The sequence below is a fragment of the Pristis pectinata genome, chromosome 19, assembly GCF_009764475.1.
Source record: "Pristis pectinata isolate sPriPec2 chromosome 19, sPriPec2.1.pri, whole genome shotgun sequence".
Classification (NCBI taxonomy): domain Eukaryota; kingdom Metazoa; phylum Chordata; class Chondrichthyes; order Rhinopristiformes; family Pristidae; genus Pristis; species Pristis pectinata.
Window position 1 is genome coordinate 38,453,335 of NC_067423.1, and position 22,902 is coordinate 38,476,236.

The 22,902-nt window shown below is 40.6% G+C and overlaps 1 protein-coding gene across 9 annotated transcripts in view; it reads right to left on the reverse strand.

Annotated features, from left to right (window-relative positions):
* The window catches only part of c2cd5 (C2 calcium dependent domain containing 5), a 95,776-nt gene that overhangs the window by 7,431 nt on the left and 65,443 nt on the right, over positions 1–22,902 (reverse strand). For 6 of the 9 annotated variants that reach the window (XM_052033484.1, XM_052033483.1, XM_052033480.1 and 3 more), the window contains 11 exons: positions 19,469–19,630; positions 17,655–17,795; positions 14,348–14,411; positions 14,043–14,104; positions 10,522–10,623; positions 9,120–9,209; positions 8,942–9,026; positions 6,217–6,318; positions 3,896–3,946; positions 3,640–3,741; positions 2,778–2,968 (listed from right to left, as the gene is read on the reverse strand). In XM_052033484.1, coding sequence (XP_051889444.1) covers positions 2,778–2,968; positions 3,640–3,741; positions 3,896–3,946; positions 6,217–6,318; positions 8,942–9,026; positions 9,120–9,209; positions 10,522–10,623; positions 14,043–14,104; positions 14,348–14,411; positions 17,655–17,795; positions 19,469–19,630 — 1,152 coding nt within the window. The remainder of the gene's footprint in view (positions 1–2,777; positions 2,969–3,639; positions 3,742–3,895; positions 3,947–6,216; positions 6,319–8,941; positions 9,027–9,119; positions 9,210–10,521; positions 10,624–14,042; positions 14,105–14,347; positions 14,412–17,654; positions 17,796–19,468; positions 19,631–22,902) is intronic. The other 3 variants (XM_052033487.1, XM_052033485.1, XM_052033482.1) reach the window with 2 other exon arrangements.

Sequence of the window (22,902 nt, forward strand, 5' to 3'; positions counted from 1 at the left end):
TTAATTTCCAAACTCATTTCACAGAGGACAAAACAATCCAACCAGATTTTAAACCCAGACCCTGAAGTCTAATGCCATCCTTTTAAGTTTACAACACACTCCCATCACCACAAAAAACACTGGCAAGTGATAAATATAAATTGGAGGTTTTCTTTAATTTTGCACTTAATTGGTCTTATTCTGACAATTCTTCCAACTTCTTCACTACATTCCTTCTCAAAACCCCACTTCTTCAGCCAAGATTTCAGTCATGTTTGCTAATTTCCCAGCCCCCAGCAACCCCCCCCCCCCCCCCACTTGGTTTGGCCCCATTGGGATTTTCTTTTAGATATTGTAAATGGGCTACATGAAACAGCTGGCATGCAAAGAGAGACCTCATAACTGGAAAGGTGTAAAGTGAACAATTTGAGAGAAAGCACATTCCCTTATTACTAGAGCAGAAAATTTGTTCCTGGGTTTCTGCCAATATTGCCTTCCTCCCAATATGCAATATCACCTTAAAGTTGATGGGCATAGTTAAATAACAATTTGCTTCTTTAGGTCTCATGGATAATGTGAAACACCTAACTGGGTTCAAAATAGCAAACAAAAATGCTCAAGGTTTTAGACCTTTATCATATTACTATCTACATCCATAATTCATTTATTTTCATCCATCTGCCAAACTGTTTCTACTTATCAGATTCATTCATCTGTTTATCTATATCTCCCCATCCTCCTACCTGTAGGTGTACCTCCATTCGTCTACCTCCCTCTCCTAGTTCTGCAAGTTACTGAGACATTTTCCTACATTAAAAAAGATTAATATAAATGCAGATTGTGTTGTTTGCAGCTGACAAAATCAGTTGCAGACACCCTAAAGGCAACAGGTTCAGCTCACCATGTCAAAAACCAAATGCAGACTCAGGAAGATCACACGTGCCAAGGAGCCACAGCACCTTCTCTAGCATCACAGACCAATTGTTTTCTGCTTTCAACTTCTCAATAGGTGGTACTTATAACCCCAAATGATCACCACACGTCAAAACAGTTTGTGTTGCTCCAGAACTTGGTGGTTTTTAGTTAGTTAGTTAGTTGCTTAGTACAACACAGGAGGCCATTTGGTCCTTCGGGTCCATACCAGCTCCCAGCAGAGCAATCCCATTTCCCCACTCCTCATTTTCCATGCAGCTCTGCAACTTATTCTCTAACATCCTGACAGCTCCCCTTTGCCACTTATCAATACTAATGGGCAAGTTACAGAAGCCAACTAAACTACCTTTGGGAGTGGGAAGGAAACCAGAGCACTGGGCAGAGGGAGAATCTGAAAATTTCCATGTAGACAGCACCTGAGGGCTGGATTGAACCCTGATCCCTGTGGCTAGGAGGCAGCTGAGTTAATGTTGTACCAACAGGCTTACAGCTAAAGATCAACTTTGAGTATTTCACCAGTGTTAACAAACAAAATAGTAGCAGGGCTAAGTCACTGGGTCCCAAAAGCCTGCTCCACCATTAGATAAGATCACACCTGACCTAACTAACTTCAACTCCACATTCCAGTCTGACCTGGCACTCCCTTGCTCATCAAGAATTTATCTTCCTCTGCCATAAAAATATTAAATAGATTCTGCTGCCACCATCCTTTGAGGAAGACAGTTCTGAACACTTGCAACACAGAGACATTTTTTTCCTCATCAGTCTTAAAAGGACGACTTTGTTCTCCTACTAGAAGGAACATACATTTCATATCCCCCCTGTCAAGACTCCTCAGGATCTTGTATGCTTCAGGCAGGAGCCTTCTCGCTCTTCTAAGCTGCAGTAGATAAGCTTAGCTTGTCCAACCTATCCTTGTATGACAATGTGCCTATTCCAGGTATTACTCTAGTTCACCTTCTCTGAATTGCTCCCAATGCATTAACATACTTCTTTACAAATGAGTCCAACACTGCATGCAGTAGACCAGCTCTGAACTCAGAAATAGCCCACATGACTAAAATGTAACATCCCTACTCTTGTATTCAATGCTCTTTGCAATATACAATAACATTTTGTTGGCTTATCTAATTACTTGTGCCTGTATACTGGGCACTTGCAAATTCTACACCAGAATACTTATGTCCTCAGTTTTGAAACCATGCTTCAAAATCAGAGGGAAAGAGGGGTGGAGAAAAAAGGGGGCGGGGTGTAGAAAAAAAAGAAAAGATAAGGGGAGTGACAGGAGAGTTCAGGAGGTCTTTGATCCTCTTCTTGGGCTATCAGGTTATTTTTATTACTTCGAACATTTCACTTACAAAAATACCAATAATCAGCATAAACAAGTGTAATTTTTCAAATAATAGTTTTTGGCAAGTGCAGGTTTTTTTTAAACCCATCCTATGCATTTTTTCCACATGCTATAGAAACCTTTAGTTCTATATATACATGACCACTGCTTAAAGAAAATCGATTGATGCACATGGCCTTGCACGTCGAGAAATATCAGTCACGTCACAAAAACCAACTCATCCAATAAAGCTCTGATCTTAAAGTAACATTTGAAAGCAGAAACTGTTGAAGGAAGGGTTTTGTATTTTTTCCCCCCACAATAAGTTAAACATTATTAAATTATCACATACCCACATGCAATCCCTGCACTTTATACCAAGGAAATGTAGGCAAGCTGCCGCCATTAAATTTTATGCAAAATTCCACGTTATAAATACAAAGCATGTTTCAAGCAGTCTTCCCTTATTTTGCAACATGATGCACGGCTTCATGCTAATCTCTCTACAGATCCTGGCCACAGATTTGTTGCTCACCTCACGCAGTGATGTGGTTTCCCGAATGAAGAACATGTTGATGATTCCAAGATATTTGGTTATTTTTGCACCAGGAATGAAAGAGAGAGGGGTCATTTCCACAACAGTGACTGTGGAGGTTGTGCATGATATCGGGGAGCGATGACGTGTGTGGGCTTCAGCCAGTGGGCTCGCTTTGTCAAGTGAAGCAACTACAAGGGTAGAAAGAGACAGAAAATAAAAGTAGAATGCAATTAGTATTGAAAGACTAAATTTGTTTAGATGTGTTTTTTTTAAAAAGAAAAATCAGACAGTTCAGAGCAACTGCAGTGATATTTTCAGCGTCTGAAGCTCAGTGACGGAGCAGGCATGAGCTGCATTAAAGAGTAGGTGGTCATGCAGAACATGCAAAAAAAGAGGCATAAACAGCTGGAAGGGGATTTTTCAAAGATAGTGGCATTCCTTCAAAAGAGTAGTTTCTTCCTCCCCCTCCAACCCCACCCCCCCCACCCCACCCCCCAACACCCCTCCCCAAAAGGAGCATTTTAATAGCGATGGCTGCATTGGCGATACCTCAATACAAAAAGAAATCAAGGAAGACATTTCTTTGCTGAAGGGAGATTTTGATTAAGAGTGTGAAAGATGTTACTTTTTTTTTAAGCAGAATGCAGTTTTTATCATGTTCATCTCAAGGTTAAAGCTGTCCAACGTTAACCAATTTCTGTTAAACATTCTCTGGACAAAGATGCAGCTTTCACACTCAAATTGCATGTGCCATTGATTGCATTGCCATTGCTGGGTAGGATAGTCCATCCTTCACCAACGGGGATCATAGGCATGGCTCAGATTATTATCACCATGATAAGCTATAACTTCCGCCTACTTGTTTTAATTGATCCACGCCTTATGGTCTGAGCTTTCTGCTTAATGAACTCTATCCAGCTGCTGCATCTGTCTGCAAAGGAACTGTAATCAACTGAGGTGGCTAAAACACACACAGAAAAGAAAAAGAAAAATGGATGACATCTATTGCCCATTGCAATGTTCCTCTGATGAGCCAATCATCACTGCACAAAGGGTCATGAAAAGAGAACAAAGACCCCCGGATTTCAGCTCAGTTAATAGCCTGGTTTACTTACCCCTTTGTACTGCTGGAGAGACTGCCTGCAAATTGCCACTTTCCGAAATGCCTAAGAAGATGATTTTATGAATAAATACGGGATCACCAAAATTCTAGCACACCATAAGAAATAAATATCATATACAACATTAAGGCAGTCACTAGTTCCTCAAGCCACAGCCTACGTAGTATTTCTATATTTCTTTTTTTTACAATGAAACCAAAGATTTAAACAGGAGAAAAAGATACAAAGGAAGCATTCCTAAATAATAACATTCTCAATCTACCTCATAAAGGCAATATCTTAACCACAAACTGATCAAAGCTGATGCTTTTTCATTGTTCAATATGTCCTGCTGTTTATGAGTTAGAGTTGTAATAATTGGTTTAAAATGTTTTGTAATATTTTGATACAAACCAATATGCAAGACTTTGCTTATTCAGTTTTTTTTAAATACAAGGAACCTGCAGAGACTGGCCTCATATCTACTCTCTGCTAATGTTACTATGGCACAATACTGTTCTGCAAAACACTTGTATTTAGTAGAAAATTTCTTTAAACAGTTACAGAGAATATTTCCTTTCACATGACTACTGGTATTTTTCAAAGAACATTAATCTGAATTCCACTGCATGAACAACTTTATGGAGATGGTTTGCAATAATTATTTTCACTGATTCCTAGGTTGTTTAAGTGATGCATATGGAAAAACCAGTTACATAGATTTGGATTCTTGGTTCAAATAGCTTGGTAATTTATTATAAAATTGTATTATAAAAATGCCACCAAATGCATTGAATATGCAGAACAGTCAAATTCAGTCATGGTTTCAAATCTCATATAGAATTATTTGATGTGCACAAATTAAGATAATCTTTTAAATGGATGAGGTTTGCAGTAAAAGATTGAACAGTTATTAGCTCAAACAATATTCAGTATATCAGAATGCAAGTTTAGAACTGAAAGCTGCACACAAGCTTACATTAATAAAGTTCAACCATCCACTACTTATGTATCTGCAAGCAGAAATGCATTTTCAAAATCAAGAAATGTTTTTTTTGCCTGGAAATTAAAGTGCACCCTATGATGTGCGCCATACTGGAAAAGCTGTGGTGGGACAAGAACTATTTTGGTTGTCCTCTCAAGAGGTGGAGTTAGAAAAAATCAGCAATCAAGTCGGAGGAGGGGAGAGTTGGGATTAGAGAGATCAGGAAGGCTGGCATATTCGAGCATAAGCAGCAGCAAGCACAGAGGAGGAGTGGGGTGGAGCAAAGGTGTGGGAGTGCCTGGAGATGCAGGGTCAGGCGGTGCACAAATCAGAGGGTTCAGGGAGGTGGGGCATGAGGCAGTAGATGGAGAGAGGACTTATGGAACACGCCTGGCACATTGGCACTAACGGAATAAGATCACATTATCCCAGGATTGTTGGAAGATGTCCTGAGGATGACATAGTCTAGCTTCCCCGCAATGCTCCAAAAAGAGTGTTGTTTGAAGAATACACACATCACGCGTGCCCCTAATGCAGAAATCATGTCAGAGTCCCAAGGGAGCTGATGACAGAAGTATCTGGTTGAATTTTCTGAGTGTGGGAATTCAATTTAGAAATCAATCTACTCTGGATTGTCATTTTTCAGTTGCATAATGGCTTCAAAAGAAAGTGCAATGTAATCCAATTTCTAAGTGTTCCTTCGACAAAAAAAAGTCATTATGACAAGGTGTCTGGTATGTTGCAATCTACGGACATCACCATCTGACTGAATACTGAATTACTGAGAGGAATTATTTTCACTAATATTTAGATCTAACAAAGGAACAGCGATATATTTCCATGTCAGGAAGATGTGGGACTTGGAGGGGAACCTACAGGGGGTGGTATTCTCATGTGCTGGAAGCCCGTGTCTTTCTTAGAGATAGTGGTTGCAGGTTTGGGAGATGCTGTCAGATTAGTCTAGGTGAGCAGTGCATTTTGTATATAACACACATTGTGCACAGATTCTCCATATTTGCTCCATTAAATAAATTCATAACTGGGGACAATTCTTCTATCTCCCTTTAATTTTTTTCTTACCCAAGAAGAACAACTCTTTCTTCACCTTCCCTGGTTTCTATTCTGATCTGCTGGGCATGACTTTAGAGCAAATGTCTGCCAAGATGGGGACCAAACCTGAAATTTTAACAGGCTTTTGCAGCTTCAACAATTAGACACCTCAAGAAAGTTTCTAATGTCATTAGACATTGAAGTAGAGTCCTGTGAACTGATGTTGCAGGTCTTCAACATGCAGGTGAAAAAGAGATGCAATTTTAATGTTTAAGTGACCATATCTGGCACACTGCCTTACCTGCAGCCTTACTGGGAGAGAAAAGTACAGCTGATTGAGTGGACTGTGATTCCATGCAGAGTTCCAAAGTAAACTGGAGTTGTTCTTCATTCTCAGCAGAAGCTTCACACCATGATGGAAAAGCAGCAATTAATTATATTCAGCATGAACATTTGAGGGATAGCAAAATGCAGAAGGAATATTTTCTGTTGTGAGTAGTTCCATATCATCTACAAGAAGATGCCATGGAACCACAGACCACCTGGTCTAATGGGCCTGTGCAGACTTTTCCCAAGCAGCGATTGAATTGCCTTCCCTCTCACCAAAGCTCTGCAAATTCTTCCATTTTAAGTATTTATCCAACAGTCTTAACAACTAATATCTGCTTCCATCATCCTTTCAGATAGTGGATTCTGCACAACTTTGTAAAAATATTTCTCCTTGCCTTTGCTTCTGTTGCCAATTACATTAAACCCCTGCCTTCTTACACAGGAAATCCAGCTCCAAACTGTTTATATTTATTCATTTTTCAGAGATCTGGGCTCCACTGACAAAGCCAGCATTTATTGCCCATCCATAATTCCCTTGAGATGACAGTGATGAGCTGCCTTTTGAACCACTGTAGCCCTTCTGGTGAAGGCATTCTTAACTTGCTGTTGGGAAGTTCCAGGATTTAGACCCCAACGTTAATAACCAGCGAACGTTAATATTTTTCCAAGTCAGTAAGGTGTGCGACTTGGAGGGGAACCCACAGGGGGTGGTATTCCCATGTGCTGGAAGCCCACGTCTTTCTTGGTGATAGTGGCGCAGGTTTGGGAGATGTTGTCAGATTAGTCTAGGTGAGCAACTGCAGTGCATTTTGTATACAACACACACTGGAGCCACTGTGCACTCATTTCTACTTATTTGCTCTATTTGAAACATTCATAATTGGGAACATTTCTTCAATCTTCCTTTAATTTTGTCTTACAAAAGAACAACCCCAGCTTCCCCCATAACGTCAATTCACTAAATCCTTTCTGCACTCCGCTAGACTTTTGGATCCATCCCAAAGAGTACTGTCCGGAACGAAACACAGCCGAAGCCTAAAGTGGAGATGCAATAGTGCAGCTACTAGAGCTGCAGCGACATGGGTTCGATTCGGATTTCCATTGCTGTCGGTGTGGAGTTTGCATCGTCTCCCTGTGATAACATGGGTTTTCCTGATTCCTCCCATGCCGAACAGATGTGCATCTTGGTAGGTTAACTGGCAACTGCAAGTTGCTCCTGCCGTATAGGTGCATGATAGAATCTGAGAAGTGGCGGGGGGGGTGGAATTTTATAGAATCATAGAATAGTACAGCACAATACAGGCCCTTTGGCCCACAATGTTGTGCCGACCTTTAAACCTTGCCCAAGACTATCTAACCCCTTCCTCCCACATATTCCTCCTCTATTTTAAATTCCTCCAAATGCTTATCTAGCAATCTCTTGAATTTGTCCAATGTACCTGCCTCCACCACCACCCCAGGCAGCGCATTCCATGCCCCAACCACTCTCTGGGTAAAAAAAAACCCTCTGATATCTCCCTTGAACTTCCCACCCATTACTTTAAAGACATTCCCTCCTGTATTGAGCATTGGTGCCCTGGGAAAGAGGCACTGGCTGTCCACTCTATCTATTCCTTTGGAGGGAACGTGGGGAGAATAAAATGGGATTAGCATGAATGGATGCCTGATGGTTGGCATGTATTCAGTGGGCCGAAGTGTCTGTTTCGGTGGTGTATAACTCAGACTTAGTATAGCACCCTTACTCACTCTGCTTCAGTTTACTTTCTGCTTTCATCCTCACTCTGCTTCAGTTTATAAAGACACAGAGTACAAAAGTACCCAATCATGTGTGCTTTTGCTTTGAAACAACTTCTCAATATTTCCTTTTGCCTGTAAAGATCTGTGTGCATGCACCAGCAAGCCTGTCTGGCCTTGCACATCATTTAAAATTGTACAATTCATTTGGTCTTCCCACCAAAATGCACCACATCACGTGTGTTAAACAACATCTGCTACATTTGTGTCCATTTCAGCAGTTTGTCCATACCCTCTAGAAATCTGTCATTATCCTCTTCAATGTGTTCTAAATTTCCAACTTGACTGGTTACTAGAAAATTTGGAATTATGGTCAAGAATGTGTCAAAAAGGATGTGGTCCTAATACTGACATTTGAGCGATCACTATAGACTTCCCTTCCGTCTGTAAAATAACACCGTCTCTCAATTTTATATCAATACCACCAGTAGTCCTTTAATGTAATTGATTTCAATTTTGCTAAAGTATACAACATGTCACATTTTCCAAGTACCTTTTGAAATGTGTGTCTGTTACTGATTAGAAAATGTCTTCCAAGTAACAGTCAAAGGCAGACTCAACATTTTGGATCTCTTTCCATCTCCCCCATTGTCAACTACCTTGGTTGATGCTCATACTGACTGTAGTGGGTGTCAGCAGTTTGGATACATCTGGGTGGAAGCTGAAGCTGCCCAGTCACATCTAGGTCTTTAGTGAAGGAGCAATTTTAAATGAATGGTTGGTTAAAAGTTCACCACTGCACTTCCTCATGTGGATGATTTGAGAGTACGCCAGACAATAATTTTATGGTGCACAAAACAACAATGTTCAACAGTTTCCAGGTGATTTTAGACATCATGAGCAATCAATCTGGCTATTTTCAACAGCACTTAACAACAAATATTATCTTTTAATCAGCTTACCTCTTAGGAGAGTCTTGTCTGTGCAAACCTTGACATATTGAGCTTGGTCCTTATCATATGTTATTGCAACAGCTGTAACTGCAACCTGCAAAAATGCATAAGTAAGAACTGAAATCCATACTGCAGATGTTTGGATCATTAAATACTGTTGTAAATGTTATGTTTTGTACGTATATACCTGGATTAATTCATCCTCTGGTAATGCAACATTGAAATTCACATGACATAGACAGCAAGGTACCATGGACCGCAGTTTAAAATACAGAGTCTGGGGAATAATGGAAAATTGGTTAGGTATGAGAGACAGAACCATACCAACAGTCATATAGAAATAATTACTAATGCTTAAAGAATCAGTACACTTTACAGCACCAAAATTGCATTCTGGCACGGAAGGACAAATGAATACACTGGTTGGCATCTCATAAGGCTAATCTGTGGTCAAAGTGAATACGTTTACAGAAGCCTTCCAAACAATACAAATCCAACTTCTGTAAATACATTCTTCTTCGTAAGAACACAGGCTGTCCCCAGGTTATAAACAGCCAACTTATGGACACCCATAGATATGAATGAGCTATTACTAAATTCAACAGTCTGACATACATACACAAGTTCATTCTTACTAACAGCAGAACTAGTTTCCTCCATCTCCCCACTTTTAGTAATCGTTCTTTCATATCAGTTGTGTGTTTTTGATGCCATTCATTACAATACTGTGGAGGTATGGTTACAATATCAACTGATTTTTGTGTATTTTCAGACCAATGAACAAAATCGACAAGGACGTCTGTAAAAACAGAACCTGTTTGTTGCCTGGAGATGGCCGGTACATAAAATTAATGCTGAAGAAAAGACCATCAGCTCCATCAAGCCTGCCCAACACTATGATGACCAACACTTCCTCCCTCACTACCCTGTACCACCACCCAATCCCAAAATCTGTGGGAGACAGTAAAACAATCAAGGATAAAGGGGAAAATATACTCTGGTAACTTTCACTGTGACCTCTTCAGGCATGTCAATCCAGTATACAATGAACCAAGTGCTAACTATACCTTTAGCACATAGAAACCAAAAGTTTTAATATTTCAGCTGCAAAGATTTTCCAAATTGAATATTAATCTTCCATCCTCTATCAATAATTAATAGTTTTCAATTAAAGAAAAGAGGACTTGGTGTTACTGTTTTCAGAAGAGCTTCTATTCTATAGCAGCTTTAAGATTCACCCTACAAGACATGCGCCTAGATATTCAATTGCATGCAATACTGCTTTTCAGCATTATACCAGTGCAAATTTAATTCAAGCAGCTTGGAGATGGGATTCCACAATATGGGGGTTAGACAGCTGAAGGCACAGCTGTCACTTACGGAGTAAAGGGAGGGAGAAAATGCACAAGAGATAACAATAAGAATAGAGAATTCAAGAGCTCTGGAGAAAATTACAAAAGGTGAGGAGCAGTTGCAAATACGAATTCCAATAAAAAGTAGTTGTGTGTTTGTTTCTGTTGTCATCTCAGAGAAATTCACTAGTTCAAATCGTGCTATCAGATGCAAGTTGTTGTATTTCAGCCTCTTACCTTCAGTAGGTTTTCACAAAGATCACTAAAGGCTTTATTAAGTCCCTGTGATGTGAGACTGGTAACATTGTTCAGCCGGAACACTCGCACAGAAGTGAACATCTGAAGAGGAAAGGGAAGGGGAAGTGCATTAGTCAGTAGCAGGTACATTCCTTTGAGGGCTGTAAATACCAAATTATAAATATTATTTTGTTATGATGTGGTTAGTCAACTTTCTGAATAACCCATTGTAACCAGGGTTGAGTACATGCCTGCCAAGGTGATAAATGTGCTTAGAATGGACCACTCTCATCCATTGACTATTTGAAACAAGAATGAATTTGATAAAAATACAAATAGTAAACAGTTACTTTCAACACAAGAATTTTAACATGTGCTGTAGCAATTACTGTCCAGGCATTACAAGCGTCAAATAGATCTCCCTTTCAAAAATAACAATATAAGAAATGAAAGGTCAGAACTGCAGTTATGGGTGGTGAAAAAACCAGGGATCTGTTTAATTATATTTTATACTTTCTTCTTAATACCAAATTTTACTCTATAAAAATCCTGCTCTCTTTCAACAATGTCAATATTTAAAACTTTAAAGATAAATGATGACTTTGTGACTTGATATCGTTCAATTCATGCAAAAAAAAAAGTTACAAAATGACTTTACATGGCATAATGTACTAGAACCTCTTCTGGAGTAGTATTCAGTCTTCTGACATGCTACAATGTACTTTCCTACAATTATAATTTCAAGGTATTTAATTGGCAAGTTCTGTAATATTGCATTAAGTGGTTAAAATATATTCATCTTTCTATAACATCTAATCAGCTACAATCTGAGGAACAAGAGTCAACCCAAGCAATAGATGGGATTAGATAAACTTGCATTACTGGGGTAATGGCATTTGAGTTATAAAGAATTATATTCTTTATAATTAATTCTAAAGAATAATGAATTATAAGGAATGAGATGAAACAAATAGAAAGGAAAAATTGATTTGATGAAAAATTAACCAGAAATAACAGGCGTTATTAGATAAAATCATGACACAAGTTTCACAGGTCACACACACAAGAGAAAACCTTTACTAGGATTTCTTTTCTAGTTGAGAGTTATTGCTTTTTGTTTCAAAATACATAAACTAATATCCTGCACCCACAGAAAGCAGGTACCAACTGCTCAAAATGTAACACACATGTACATAAATCCATGAAGCTGTCCTGTGCCTTCCAGGTAATACACAGACTTTAACCCTCACAGCCCCATCATTTACTGAATTACTATCACTTAAAGCAAAAACACTATTCCAGGTGTCTTTGCTACACATCCTTCAACAACTTTGATTACCAATCCTTAACTCAACTCTTCATTACTTATTTACTTCTCTTCCATTGTTCCAGGTTTGAAACATTATGGGTCAAAACCCTACATATGAACCTGTAATGTCAACAATTCCTTCCACCACCACCCCTTCCCCCAACCCCACCCCCCTCCACCCCCACTGATGCTGCTCAACTCAGAGTTCCTCCAGTAGCTTGTCTGTTGATCAGTTATAAGTGCCTTTCTTGCAATTCATCCAGAATGTCTGTTTGCTTGTGAGCAATGCCCTTGTTGTCCAATAACTTATTGTAGATGACTGCATCAATGTCAAAAACCCTTCTTTGTCACAAACCTGGCTATTGGACTATGGCATCTTGCCCAAACACAGTGCTTTCCTGCATCACCATACTTTCTACTAGGCTTTCACAGTGGTGGTGTAACTTGTTATTAAATCATACCTTGGGGAGTTCTCCCACACCTCTGGCAGATTGGTCGTTTAAACCTCCATGTCAATTCTTCATCCTTCACGGACCTCCCATCCTTTCTCAGCCTCTCCCTCCATATACACTCCCAGTCTCCCGGACAACAATATTTTTCAAAAACTTTAGTTACAGCATGGTAACAGGCCCTTCTGGCCCAACGAGTCCGCGCCGCCCATTTAAACCCATGTTAACCTACCCAGACGTCTTTGGAACGTGGGAGGAAACCCACCCAGACACACGAGGAGAACTCTCAAACTCCTTACAGACAGCGATGGGAATTGAATCCCGATCGCTGGCGCTGTAATAGCGTCACGCTAACCGCTACGCTACTGTGCCGCCCCATGTGCTAGCTAATCACCTTTTCCAACAAGAGACAGCCTAAGTACTTTCCTTTGATATTCAACTGCGTTACTATCACTGTGTTTCCCCACCCCACCCCCACGATTAACATTGTGGGTGTGAGCATTGACTAAAGTAATCAACTGGCCTAGCCATACTCTTAACATTTTCAAAAATATCAGATTGACCTGCATAATTTTCCAATCCAAAAGGAACTGTTCCCAAATCAAGAGAACATTGGAAGATTATAGTTAATACATTTGCACTGCTGAGATGGAAATTGTCTCCTTCTGGGGACCTACTACACTTTATTGTAATATACATTAGTAATGCAATTTAGTTTGCTCAGAATGTTCTGCAACTACCATTCTTTTATAATTGTCAACACTGACCCAAATAATTATCCAACAGGTTGACCATTTTACTTACATTTGTAATGTCATTGTCATCAGTTTTCAGAAGCCCACAGTGCTTCTGAAGAATTTTATTTTTCCTCATGAAAAAGTGAACACGTGTTGATTTTGATATTCTTTGCTAGTTATTGTTTTTCCATACCTCTTTCTTGCTGTTCTTTCTCTCTCTCCCATTTCAAGGATCTGTGCTAACTTTTGTCTTATTGTATGATTATTGTTTTGAGTTGAACCTTCCTCTGTAGTAATCTGTGGTTTTCTGTTTCTGGCAATGGTACTCCTATGATATAAACTCACTCTGCATCACATGAATTTTTTTTGAACATCTGTCACTCACTTTCTGTCATTTTACTGATTTGTTCAGTTTACCCAAGGCACTCTCTGCTCCATCACGACGAAGTCCTGCTAGCATCTAAATCTGGAATTATACCAGCTGCTTTGCACCTCTTTCTTTCAAACATAACCTCGAATTTGATTTACTTAAATCATTATTGGATAAATATCTATACACTGTTGGGCAGTTAAGTAAATCTGGCTCATTACTAAATCTAATGTGGATAATCCCCAGCTATTTCCAGGAGAATGCAGCTAAAAAATATCCTGAATACACACGAGAAATTAGCCAAATTTTAGTCATGAGCTAGTATGCTTATCTCAATGTATATGCAAGTTAAGATTTCCTATTAAAACCACCATGCCTTTTAAATAACTTTGTCTAATTGCTGTGTTTAATCATGCTACTACTTCACAGCTGCTACCACAGGGTCCATAGCACAGCTTTCACTGGAGTTTTAAACCTTTTTTCATTTCTTAACTCCATTCAGAAAGGCTTGATTGCTGACTTACCACTTAAAATATTCTCACAATACTTAAGTAATTTAAAGTACTGAAACTACTAATCCACCACTACCATATTTCCCAATTTTGCTTTAGACTATAATCTGGTTGCTTAGTTGCACAAAAGCCATGCAGATTTACCTGTAAATCAGATGTCCAATTGTTGATACCTGGCATAACCTCTGTATTACAACTGTAAAAACCTGTCAATGTAAAATAAGCTCAGAAAGTTCATAAGTCAAAGACAGCAAGTACAAATCCAATTATTTCAATTCATTACAGGCAGGTAACTTAACTGCATTTCAATTTCTGCCAATGTATAAATATATTAGAAAGTCTAATCATGTTGAAGTTAGAGAAGGATTAAAAAAAAAGAGCACAATGCTTTATCCCCCTCCCCAAGACAAGCAGAACTCAGTTATGTCGGTATCTTCCCAAGGACTTACCAGCTGGGGTGGGAGCATCGGTCAACAATGAATGAATATCTTCAACAGCATCAGCATCATCAATCTGAAATACAGAGAAGTGCTGTTAAGGTCCCAGTCTCATACAGTGGACCATAAGGAAGTGTTACTGAAGGCCTGATGTGGTGGAATATAGTGCAGTGCTATTGGAGCCTATATATGAATCAGTGAAATTTAGTATCAGATTTTACACTTTGGTCCAGCTGTGCAATATGGTCTTATGTTGTTAAAATTCTGACCTGGCGGAATATAATCCAGTGTTACTAAAACATTTACACAGAATGTAGTGCAATAACTTGTTCAGTGGAATAGATTGAAGTATGAGTAATTTCCTGAGCTGGTATAGTATAAAGCAGTGTTACTAGGTTCCTGAGCTGGTAGAATACAGCTCACTGTTACCAAAATCTTCTCAAGAATCAGTAGAAATTGAGTGCAGTGAAATATTGTGGTATTAAAGAAAATCAAGGTATATATCCTTGGGGGAACAGCACCTCGTATTCCACTGGGTAGTCTACAACCCAATGGTGAAGAGTGAATTTTCTGATTTCAAGTGACCCTTATCTCCTGTGTTTCTCCCTCTCTCGCCTTCCCAGACACCTCTGGTCCTCTCATTTTTGTTCCCTTTCCTATACGCCCCCTCCAGCTCCCCCCCATCACCCACTTTCAGCTCCATCCTCCTCATAGTTCTGTCTGCCTACCACCCACACACTTCACCCACTGGATCCCCTCCCCTATTTGGTTCCATGTGTCCTTCACCTCTCCACTAATGGTTCTCACCATCTTCCTTATTTATCAGATTCCAGCACTGGCAGCCATTGTCTCCCATTTATCACCCTCCAGCAGCCGCCTCCACCTTCCTCCCCCCCCCCCCCCCCCCCCCCCCCGCCCATCTCGCTCCATCTGCCTTTTCTTTCTCTCAATGTCTGCTTCCACCCATCAACCCCCTGCCTCCCAACTCCACCTTACCCCTTTTGGTTCACCTATGACCTACTGGCCCATCTCACCCGGCACCCCCCCCACCCCCCCCCCACCGGCCCTCAACACTGGCTATTTCCTCTCTACACTCTCATTTCTGATGCAGAGTCTTGACCCAAGACATCGGTGATTCCTTTCCCTCTACAGATGCTGCTCGACCTACTGAGTCCCATAGAAAGCATCCTATCTGGATGCATCGTGGCTTGGTACGGCAACTGCTCTGCCCAGGACCGCAGGAAACAAGATCACAAGACAAGGGAGCAGAAGCAGGCCATTAGGCCCATCGAGTCTGCTCCAAGGAAAGGGAAATAGAAATAAGAAATGGGGAATGGGGGAAGAAGAAAAAAAAAACTATTCTAATCCCAATTTCGGGCCTTATCCCCATATCCCTTGATATCCTGACTATTTAGATATCTATCTCCTCCTTGAACGCCCCCACTGATCTGGCCTCCACCGCTGTACGTGGCAAGGAGTTCCACAAATTCACCACCCTCTGGCTAAAGAAATTTCTCCTCATCTCTGTTTTGAAACTGTACCCTCTAATTCTAAGATTGTGCCCTCTGGTCCTGGACTCACCCACCAAGGGAAACAGCCTAGCCACATTTACTCTGTCCTTTCCTATCAATATTTTAAATGTCGCTATGAGGTCCCCTCTCATTCTTCTGTACTCCAGTGAGTACAGTCCAAGAGCCGACAAACGCTCCTCATACGTAAGCCCTTTCATTCCTGGAATCATCCTCGTAAATCTCCTCTGAACCCTCTCCAACGTCAACACATCCTTCCTAAGATGTGGGGCCCAAAACTGCGCACAATATTCCAAATGAGGCCTCACTAGTGCCCTGTAGAGCCTCATCAACACTTCCTTACTTTTATACACTACACCTCTCGAAATGAATGCCGACATAACATCCGCTTTCTTTACCACCGATCTGACCTGGTGGTTAACCTTTAAGGTATCCTGCACGAGTACCCCCGAAGTCCCCTTGTACTTCCGTGCTTTGGATTTTCTCTCCTCCTAGATAATAATCTGCCCGCTTATTTCTGCTTCCAAAGTGTACAACTGCACATTTCCCTACATTGAATCTCATCTGCCATTTCCTTGCCCATTCTCCTAAACTGTCTAGGTCCCTCTGCAACCTTCCTACCTCTTCAATACTCCCTACCTTGGTGTCATCCGCAAACTTAGCCACGAAACCATTTATTCCATCATCCAAATCGTTAATGTACAAGGTAAAAAGGAGCGGTCTCAACGCCGACCCCTGTGGCACACCACTAGTAACCGGTAACCAACCAGAACGGGATCCTTTTATTTCCACTCTTTGCTTCCTGCCAACCAGCCAATGCTCCACCCATTCTGTTATCCTACCCGTAATTCCATGACCTCTCATCTTATTAATCAGTCTCTTGTGAGGCACCTTATCAAAGGCCTTTTGAAAGTCTAAATACACAACATCTACTGCCTCTCCCTTATCCACCCTACCTGTGATTTCTTCAAAAAACTCCAATAGGTTGGTCAGGCAGGATCTTCCCTTCACAAAACCATGTTGGCTAGGACTTATCTTGCCTTGCGCCTCTAGGTATTCCGTAACCCCGTCTTTGAGGATAGATTCCAATAACTTTCCCACCACTGACGTCAGACTAATAGGTCTGTAATTTCCTTTATGCTGCCTCCCACCTTTCTTATACAACAGAACTACATTTGCGACCTTCTAGTCCTCCGGAACCACGAAACTGCAGAGAGTTGTGGACACAGCCCAGCATGTCACGGACACCAGCCTCCCCTCCTTGGACTCTGTCTTTACCTCTCGCTGCCTTGGTGAAGCAGCCAGCATAATCAAAGACCCCACCCACCCGGGTCATTCTCTCTTCTCTCCTCTTTCATCAGGTAGAAGATACAGGAGCCTGAGGGCACGTACCACCAGACTTAATGACAGCTTCTATCCCACTGTGATAAGACTATGGAATGGTTCCCTTATATGATGAGACGGACTATGACCTCACGATCTACCTCGTTGTGACCTTGCACCTTACTGCAGTGCACTCTCTGTAGCTGTGACACTTTACTCTGTACTGTTATTATTTTTACCTGTACTACCTCAATGTACTCTGTACTAACCCAGTGTAACTGCACTGTGTAATGAATTGACCTGTACAATCAGTATGCAAGACAAGTTTTTCACTGTACCTCAGTACAAGTGACAATAATAAACCAATACCCTGCAGTGGTCTATTTTTTGCTCCAGATGCCAGCATCTGCTGTCTCTTGCATCTCCAAGGTACATATCCTTCTGCATTCCGAACAAGATTTCCATACCTCTAACACAAAGGCATCCTTTTTCCCATGTGAAAGATCCAGTTCGGAAACATCATCTGAACTTTCTGAATGGGACCTGAAGAGCCTGGAACGCTGCCTTGTTTCTGGGATCGGGGATCCAAGCAACTCCTCTAGCATCTCCTACCATCAAAAATGTATTGGACAGGAAATAAATGGCATTTATCAGAAGATTTCATTGTTATTTCCCCTCTGATTCCATAGAAAGCATTGAAGTATAATGGGGTTATAGCTTCAAGAGTGCTGGTCACCCTCTAGTCCTCATTTAAGCAGCTATATGAAATGAGATAATGAATGCTAGTAGCTTATTTGAGTGTTACTGGGGCACAAAAAGAGATATCAAATTCCAACAGTGATCATTGGACAATGGGATTCCCATTCCTGATCAATCTGTTTTCCTTTCTCTTGCCAAGAGGTGTTGAGTTCAGTTTCTTTAGAGCTTTTCATTTGAATCTTGGATGCTAAAGGTGACATCAATGCAAGCAGGATAGTTGTAGTGAGCTTGTTTCAGTGACAGCAGGCTGTCACCTTTAGCACTCAAGATTCAAATGAAAACTCTACAGAAATTGAACTCAGCACCTCTAGGCAAGAGAAAGGAAAGCAAATTGGGTTCCCTTTCCTGATTACTGCCCAATGATCGCTGTTGGAATTTGATATCTCTTTATATGTCCCAGTAACACTCAAATAACCTATGAGCAGGTTAGATCGATAGGAATTTAAAGGAATAAAACCAGTTACAGCTCTTCTGGAAACCTATTACACCATTATTGCTATTAAGCAAAAATGTTTTTTTTTCCAAATCAACATATTTTGAAGTGATATCAAGACTTTCTCAAAACAACAAGCAGATGCAAATTGTCAACATCCCACAGTCTCTGCTACCGTTACACATTGTAATTAGCCAATGCAAAATCTTTTGAGTTTTTCAGTAACTAGATACTCAAATCATTAAAGCTGTTCCTATTTACTCCACAACAAAAATAAACAGAAAAATCCTCCCTTTTTCCAGATATATTCAGCAGCCTCCCACCACTGGTTTGATCCCACAGGAGGCAAAACCTGTTAATAACATCAGGTCTCAACAGGAAAACCACCATTCTATGATAATAGATTACTTAGAGCTTTCAAAGCATTTCCAGTGGGCAACAGCCAACATTTGCCAAGTGTTCTTTTTAAAACAGCAAATGTACAAAATATGACTTGTCATATCCAAGAGTATATGGTAGAAACAGTTCTGGCTGAATAATCTACAGGAACTGGAAATATGAACACAAGTCCATATATTTTTTGTTTAAAACTTCACATCTACTACATTTCCAAATTTACATTTGCATGAAAAACGGCTGCTCACTAATGAGACAAAATGTTCCACTAGGGTAATTTAATATAAAAATTGATTTTTTTTTACACTTTTACTAATGTATGCAATTTAAAGGGATTATCCATAATCATGATTTTTAATCAAAGAATATTTTTAATCCTTCTCCAGGAACCATGGAAGAGAGTGCCTTGATTGGAAATGAAAGCACCATTTTCTGACCATAGAACAAATAAAAAGCTATTCAACCCCTCAAACCTGTTCCACCATTAAATCAAATCATAACTGATCAGTATTTTTTAAACCCATTTTCACACGATTCCTCAATATGCTTGACTAACAAAAACCTATCTATCTCAACCTCAGAAATTTCAAATCGACTTCCAACATCTACAATCTTCTTCAGGAAAGTTTGAAATTTCTGCTGTTGCTTTATTTTGGTTAATGTTAACTCGCACACAAATGAGCTTGTACTTACAGGAGGATTTATCTCATGGATTTCTCTGTTTTTTATGATCATATCATTGATCTTTTTCTGTATGTTTGATATATGTTGATCATAAGAATCACTTGGTGTCTTCCCTGCAACTTGTATACCCCCTGGAGAGGGCAGTGCCGTCACATATAAACCGGTTGCAGACTAGAACAAAACCAAGGAGGAAAATACATTCACTCATAAAATAATGGCAACTTCCCTTATAAGTATGTACATGGGGATTTACAATGAAAAAAAGCTGGGCAATATGCACAGATTCAAGACTTTAATATAGATTTAAAAGTATTTCCACACAAGTTGCAATGTTAAAACAGATAGCTCAACTCAGTGTTCCCAATTCAAGTTCCAAATAGTGTGTTCCAATATTCTTGTCACTGAGTAGTACAATAGAGAAACAGGCCCTTCGGCCCATTGCGTCTGCGCCAACCATAATGCTCATCTATTCTAATCCCACTTGCCTGCATTAATTCCATATCCCCCTATGCCCCGCTCATTCGAATACCTGTCAAGATACTTAAGTGCTCTTACTGTTCCCGCCTCCACCATCTCCTCTGGTAGCTCGTTCCAGATACCAACTACTCTTTGTGAAGGATTTACCCCTCAGATCCTCTTTAAACCTCCTCCCTCTCACCTTAAACATACCCATGATAGGGGACTCCAAAACTAGAGGGTAACAGATTCTGACTACCTACCTCATCTATACCTCTCATAATTTTATATACCTCCACCATGTCACCTCTTAGCTTCCTTCGCTCCAGGGAAAAAATACCCAGCCCATCCAAGCTCTCCTGATAACTCAAGCCCTCCAATCCAGACAACATCCTCGTGAATCTTTTCTGCATGCTCCCTAGTGTCACAAACCAGCAACAAAAGAAACACACTGAGCATGATTTAGTGTTAAAAACTATTTTATTAATCACTACTTATGATAATACGTAAAATAAAAGTAAAAATGTTAGTATGTAAGAATTCAAAAATGTTAAACCTCGAACGTTAACCCCAAAACTAAACTCGTCGTGTGTGTGTGTGACAAAGTCCAAAACTCCCAGTTCCGGAATGGTTCTTAAAGTTCAGTTCCGCAAGCCATAAGGTGAAACATGAGCAAGGGCTTCTTCAACAACCACCGTTGTCTGAAGATAAGACATAGACGTAGAGAAACAGAGAGAGAGTAAATACGAAATCCAAATGTTCCACGATGGAACCCAAACGACACTCCAGTGTTTACTCGGTAGTGACTTCCTCACCCCGAAAAGCATCCGAACCGTGGTCGTCCACATACAAATACCTGTTTCCTTCTACAGGTCAGCAACAAAGTGAACTCCACCGGATTACTTCCAACTTCCATACATGGATTTCAGTGGCAAACACAGTTATTGTTTCTCATCCATCGATAGAGAAAACAAGCAGGCTGGTTTCTCTCTCCCTTCTCTCTCTCTCTCCTTTTTCTTCTGCCTTCTTCAACCACGTTATTACGTCCTTTATCTTCTATTGACGTAAGCACGCCCCACACACACATCACACACACTCTCTATCTTAAAGGGACTTTAAGATAGAGATAGTCCGTAACACTAGCTTAATCACACACTTCCTTTAGTGTGGTGATCAGCACTGCACGCACACTCTAGGTGTGGCCTAAACAATGCTCTGTACGGCTATAACATGACGTCAAAATTCTTGTACTCTGTGCCTTGGCTGATGAAGGCAAGCATGTCATCCACTTTCCTCACTACTCTGTCTACCCATGTTCCTATTTTCAGGGAACCATGTACTTGTACCCCTAGGTCTCTGTGTTCTACAACACTCCCCAGGACCCTGTTATTTACTGTGTAGGTCCTGCCCTGATTCAGCTTCCCAAAATACATCACCTCACACTTGTCCAAGTTAAATTCTGTCTGCCATTCCCTTGCTCACTTTCCCAGTTGATGAATATTCTGTTGTAATCTCAGACAACCTTCTTCACTGTCCACTAGTGAACTGTATGCATTTTGGTCGAAGGAATAAAGGCATAGACTATTTTCTAAGTGGGGAAATAATTCAGAAATCAGAGGTGCAAGGGGACTTGGGAGTCCTAGCACATGATTCCCTAAAGGTTAACTCGCAGGTTGAGTCAGTAGTAAGGAAGGCAAATGCATTGCATTTATTTTGAGAGGACAAGAACATAAAAGCAAGGATGTAATGCTGAGGCTTTATAAGGTGTTGGTCAGACCACATTTGGAGTATTGTAAGCAGCTTTGGGCCCCATATCCAAGGATGTGGTGGTGTTGGAAAGGGTCCAGAGGAGGTTTATGAGAATGATCCCAGGGATGAAAGGGTAGGAGGAGTGTTTGATCGTTCTGGGCCTGTACTTCTGGAGTTTAGAAGGATGAGGAGGGATCTCATTGAAACCTACCAAATATTGAAAGGCCTGGATAGAGAGGACGTGGAGAGGATGTTTCCAGTAGTGGGAGAGTCTAGGACCAGAGGGCACAGCCTCAGAATAAAAGGACGCCCCTTTAGAACAGAGATAAGGAATTTCTTTAGCCATAGGGTGGTGAATCTGTGGAATTCATTGCCACAGACGGCTGTGGAGGCCAAGTCATTGGGTATACTTAAAGCAGAGGTTGATAGGTTCTTGATTAGTAAGGGCATCAAAGGTTACGGGGAGAAGGCAAGCAAATGGGGTTGAGAGGGAATAATAAATCAGCCACGATCAAATGGCAGAGCAGACTCAATGGGCTGAACGGCCTAATTCTGCTGCTATGTCAACGGTCTCACCACACCACCAATTTTGGTGTCATCTGCAAATCTTCTAATCATGCCATCAACATTCTCGTCAAAATCTTTAATACAAGACAAACAACAGAGGACCCAGTATCGATCACTGCAGCACACCACTGCTCACAGGCCTCCAATGTGAATAACAATCCTCCACTATCACCCTACCACCAAGCCAATTCTGTGTTTCTCTTTTCTCCATCCACCTATCTCAATTACTCTCAAGTACAGATAGGTTTCAGTCACTGTCACTTGCAGTGCATTCCACACCCTCCCTACCCTTGATATACAAAGGTTTCTCAAACTTCTTTTCTTAAACCTAGTATATTTAATCAAATCTTATATCTTCAGAACTCAAATGGTTTTCTCCCAGACTCTTTTGAAGTGTAAATTCATATTCTCATCCAAATCCACATTGCGTTTGACACTTCCAATTTTTATTGGTTTTCAGTTTATTGGTCCCAACCACCTACTTTTCACCATGGGGATCCAGCCCCTTTGATGTCACCGCCTCCTAGAAGGATGACCTGAGAACCACCTGCTTTTTCACTAAAGGCCACAAACTTGAAATGTTAATACTGTTTCTACCTCTACAGATATTCTTGTTTCACTGAACATTCACAACATTTTCTGTTTATAAGGTCTCAGCAGCTGCAGTATTT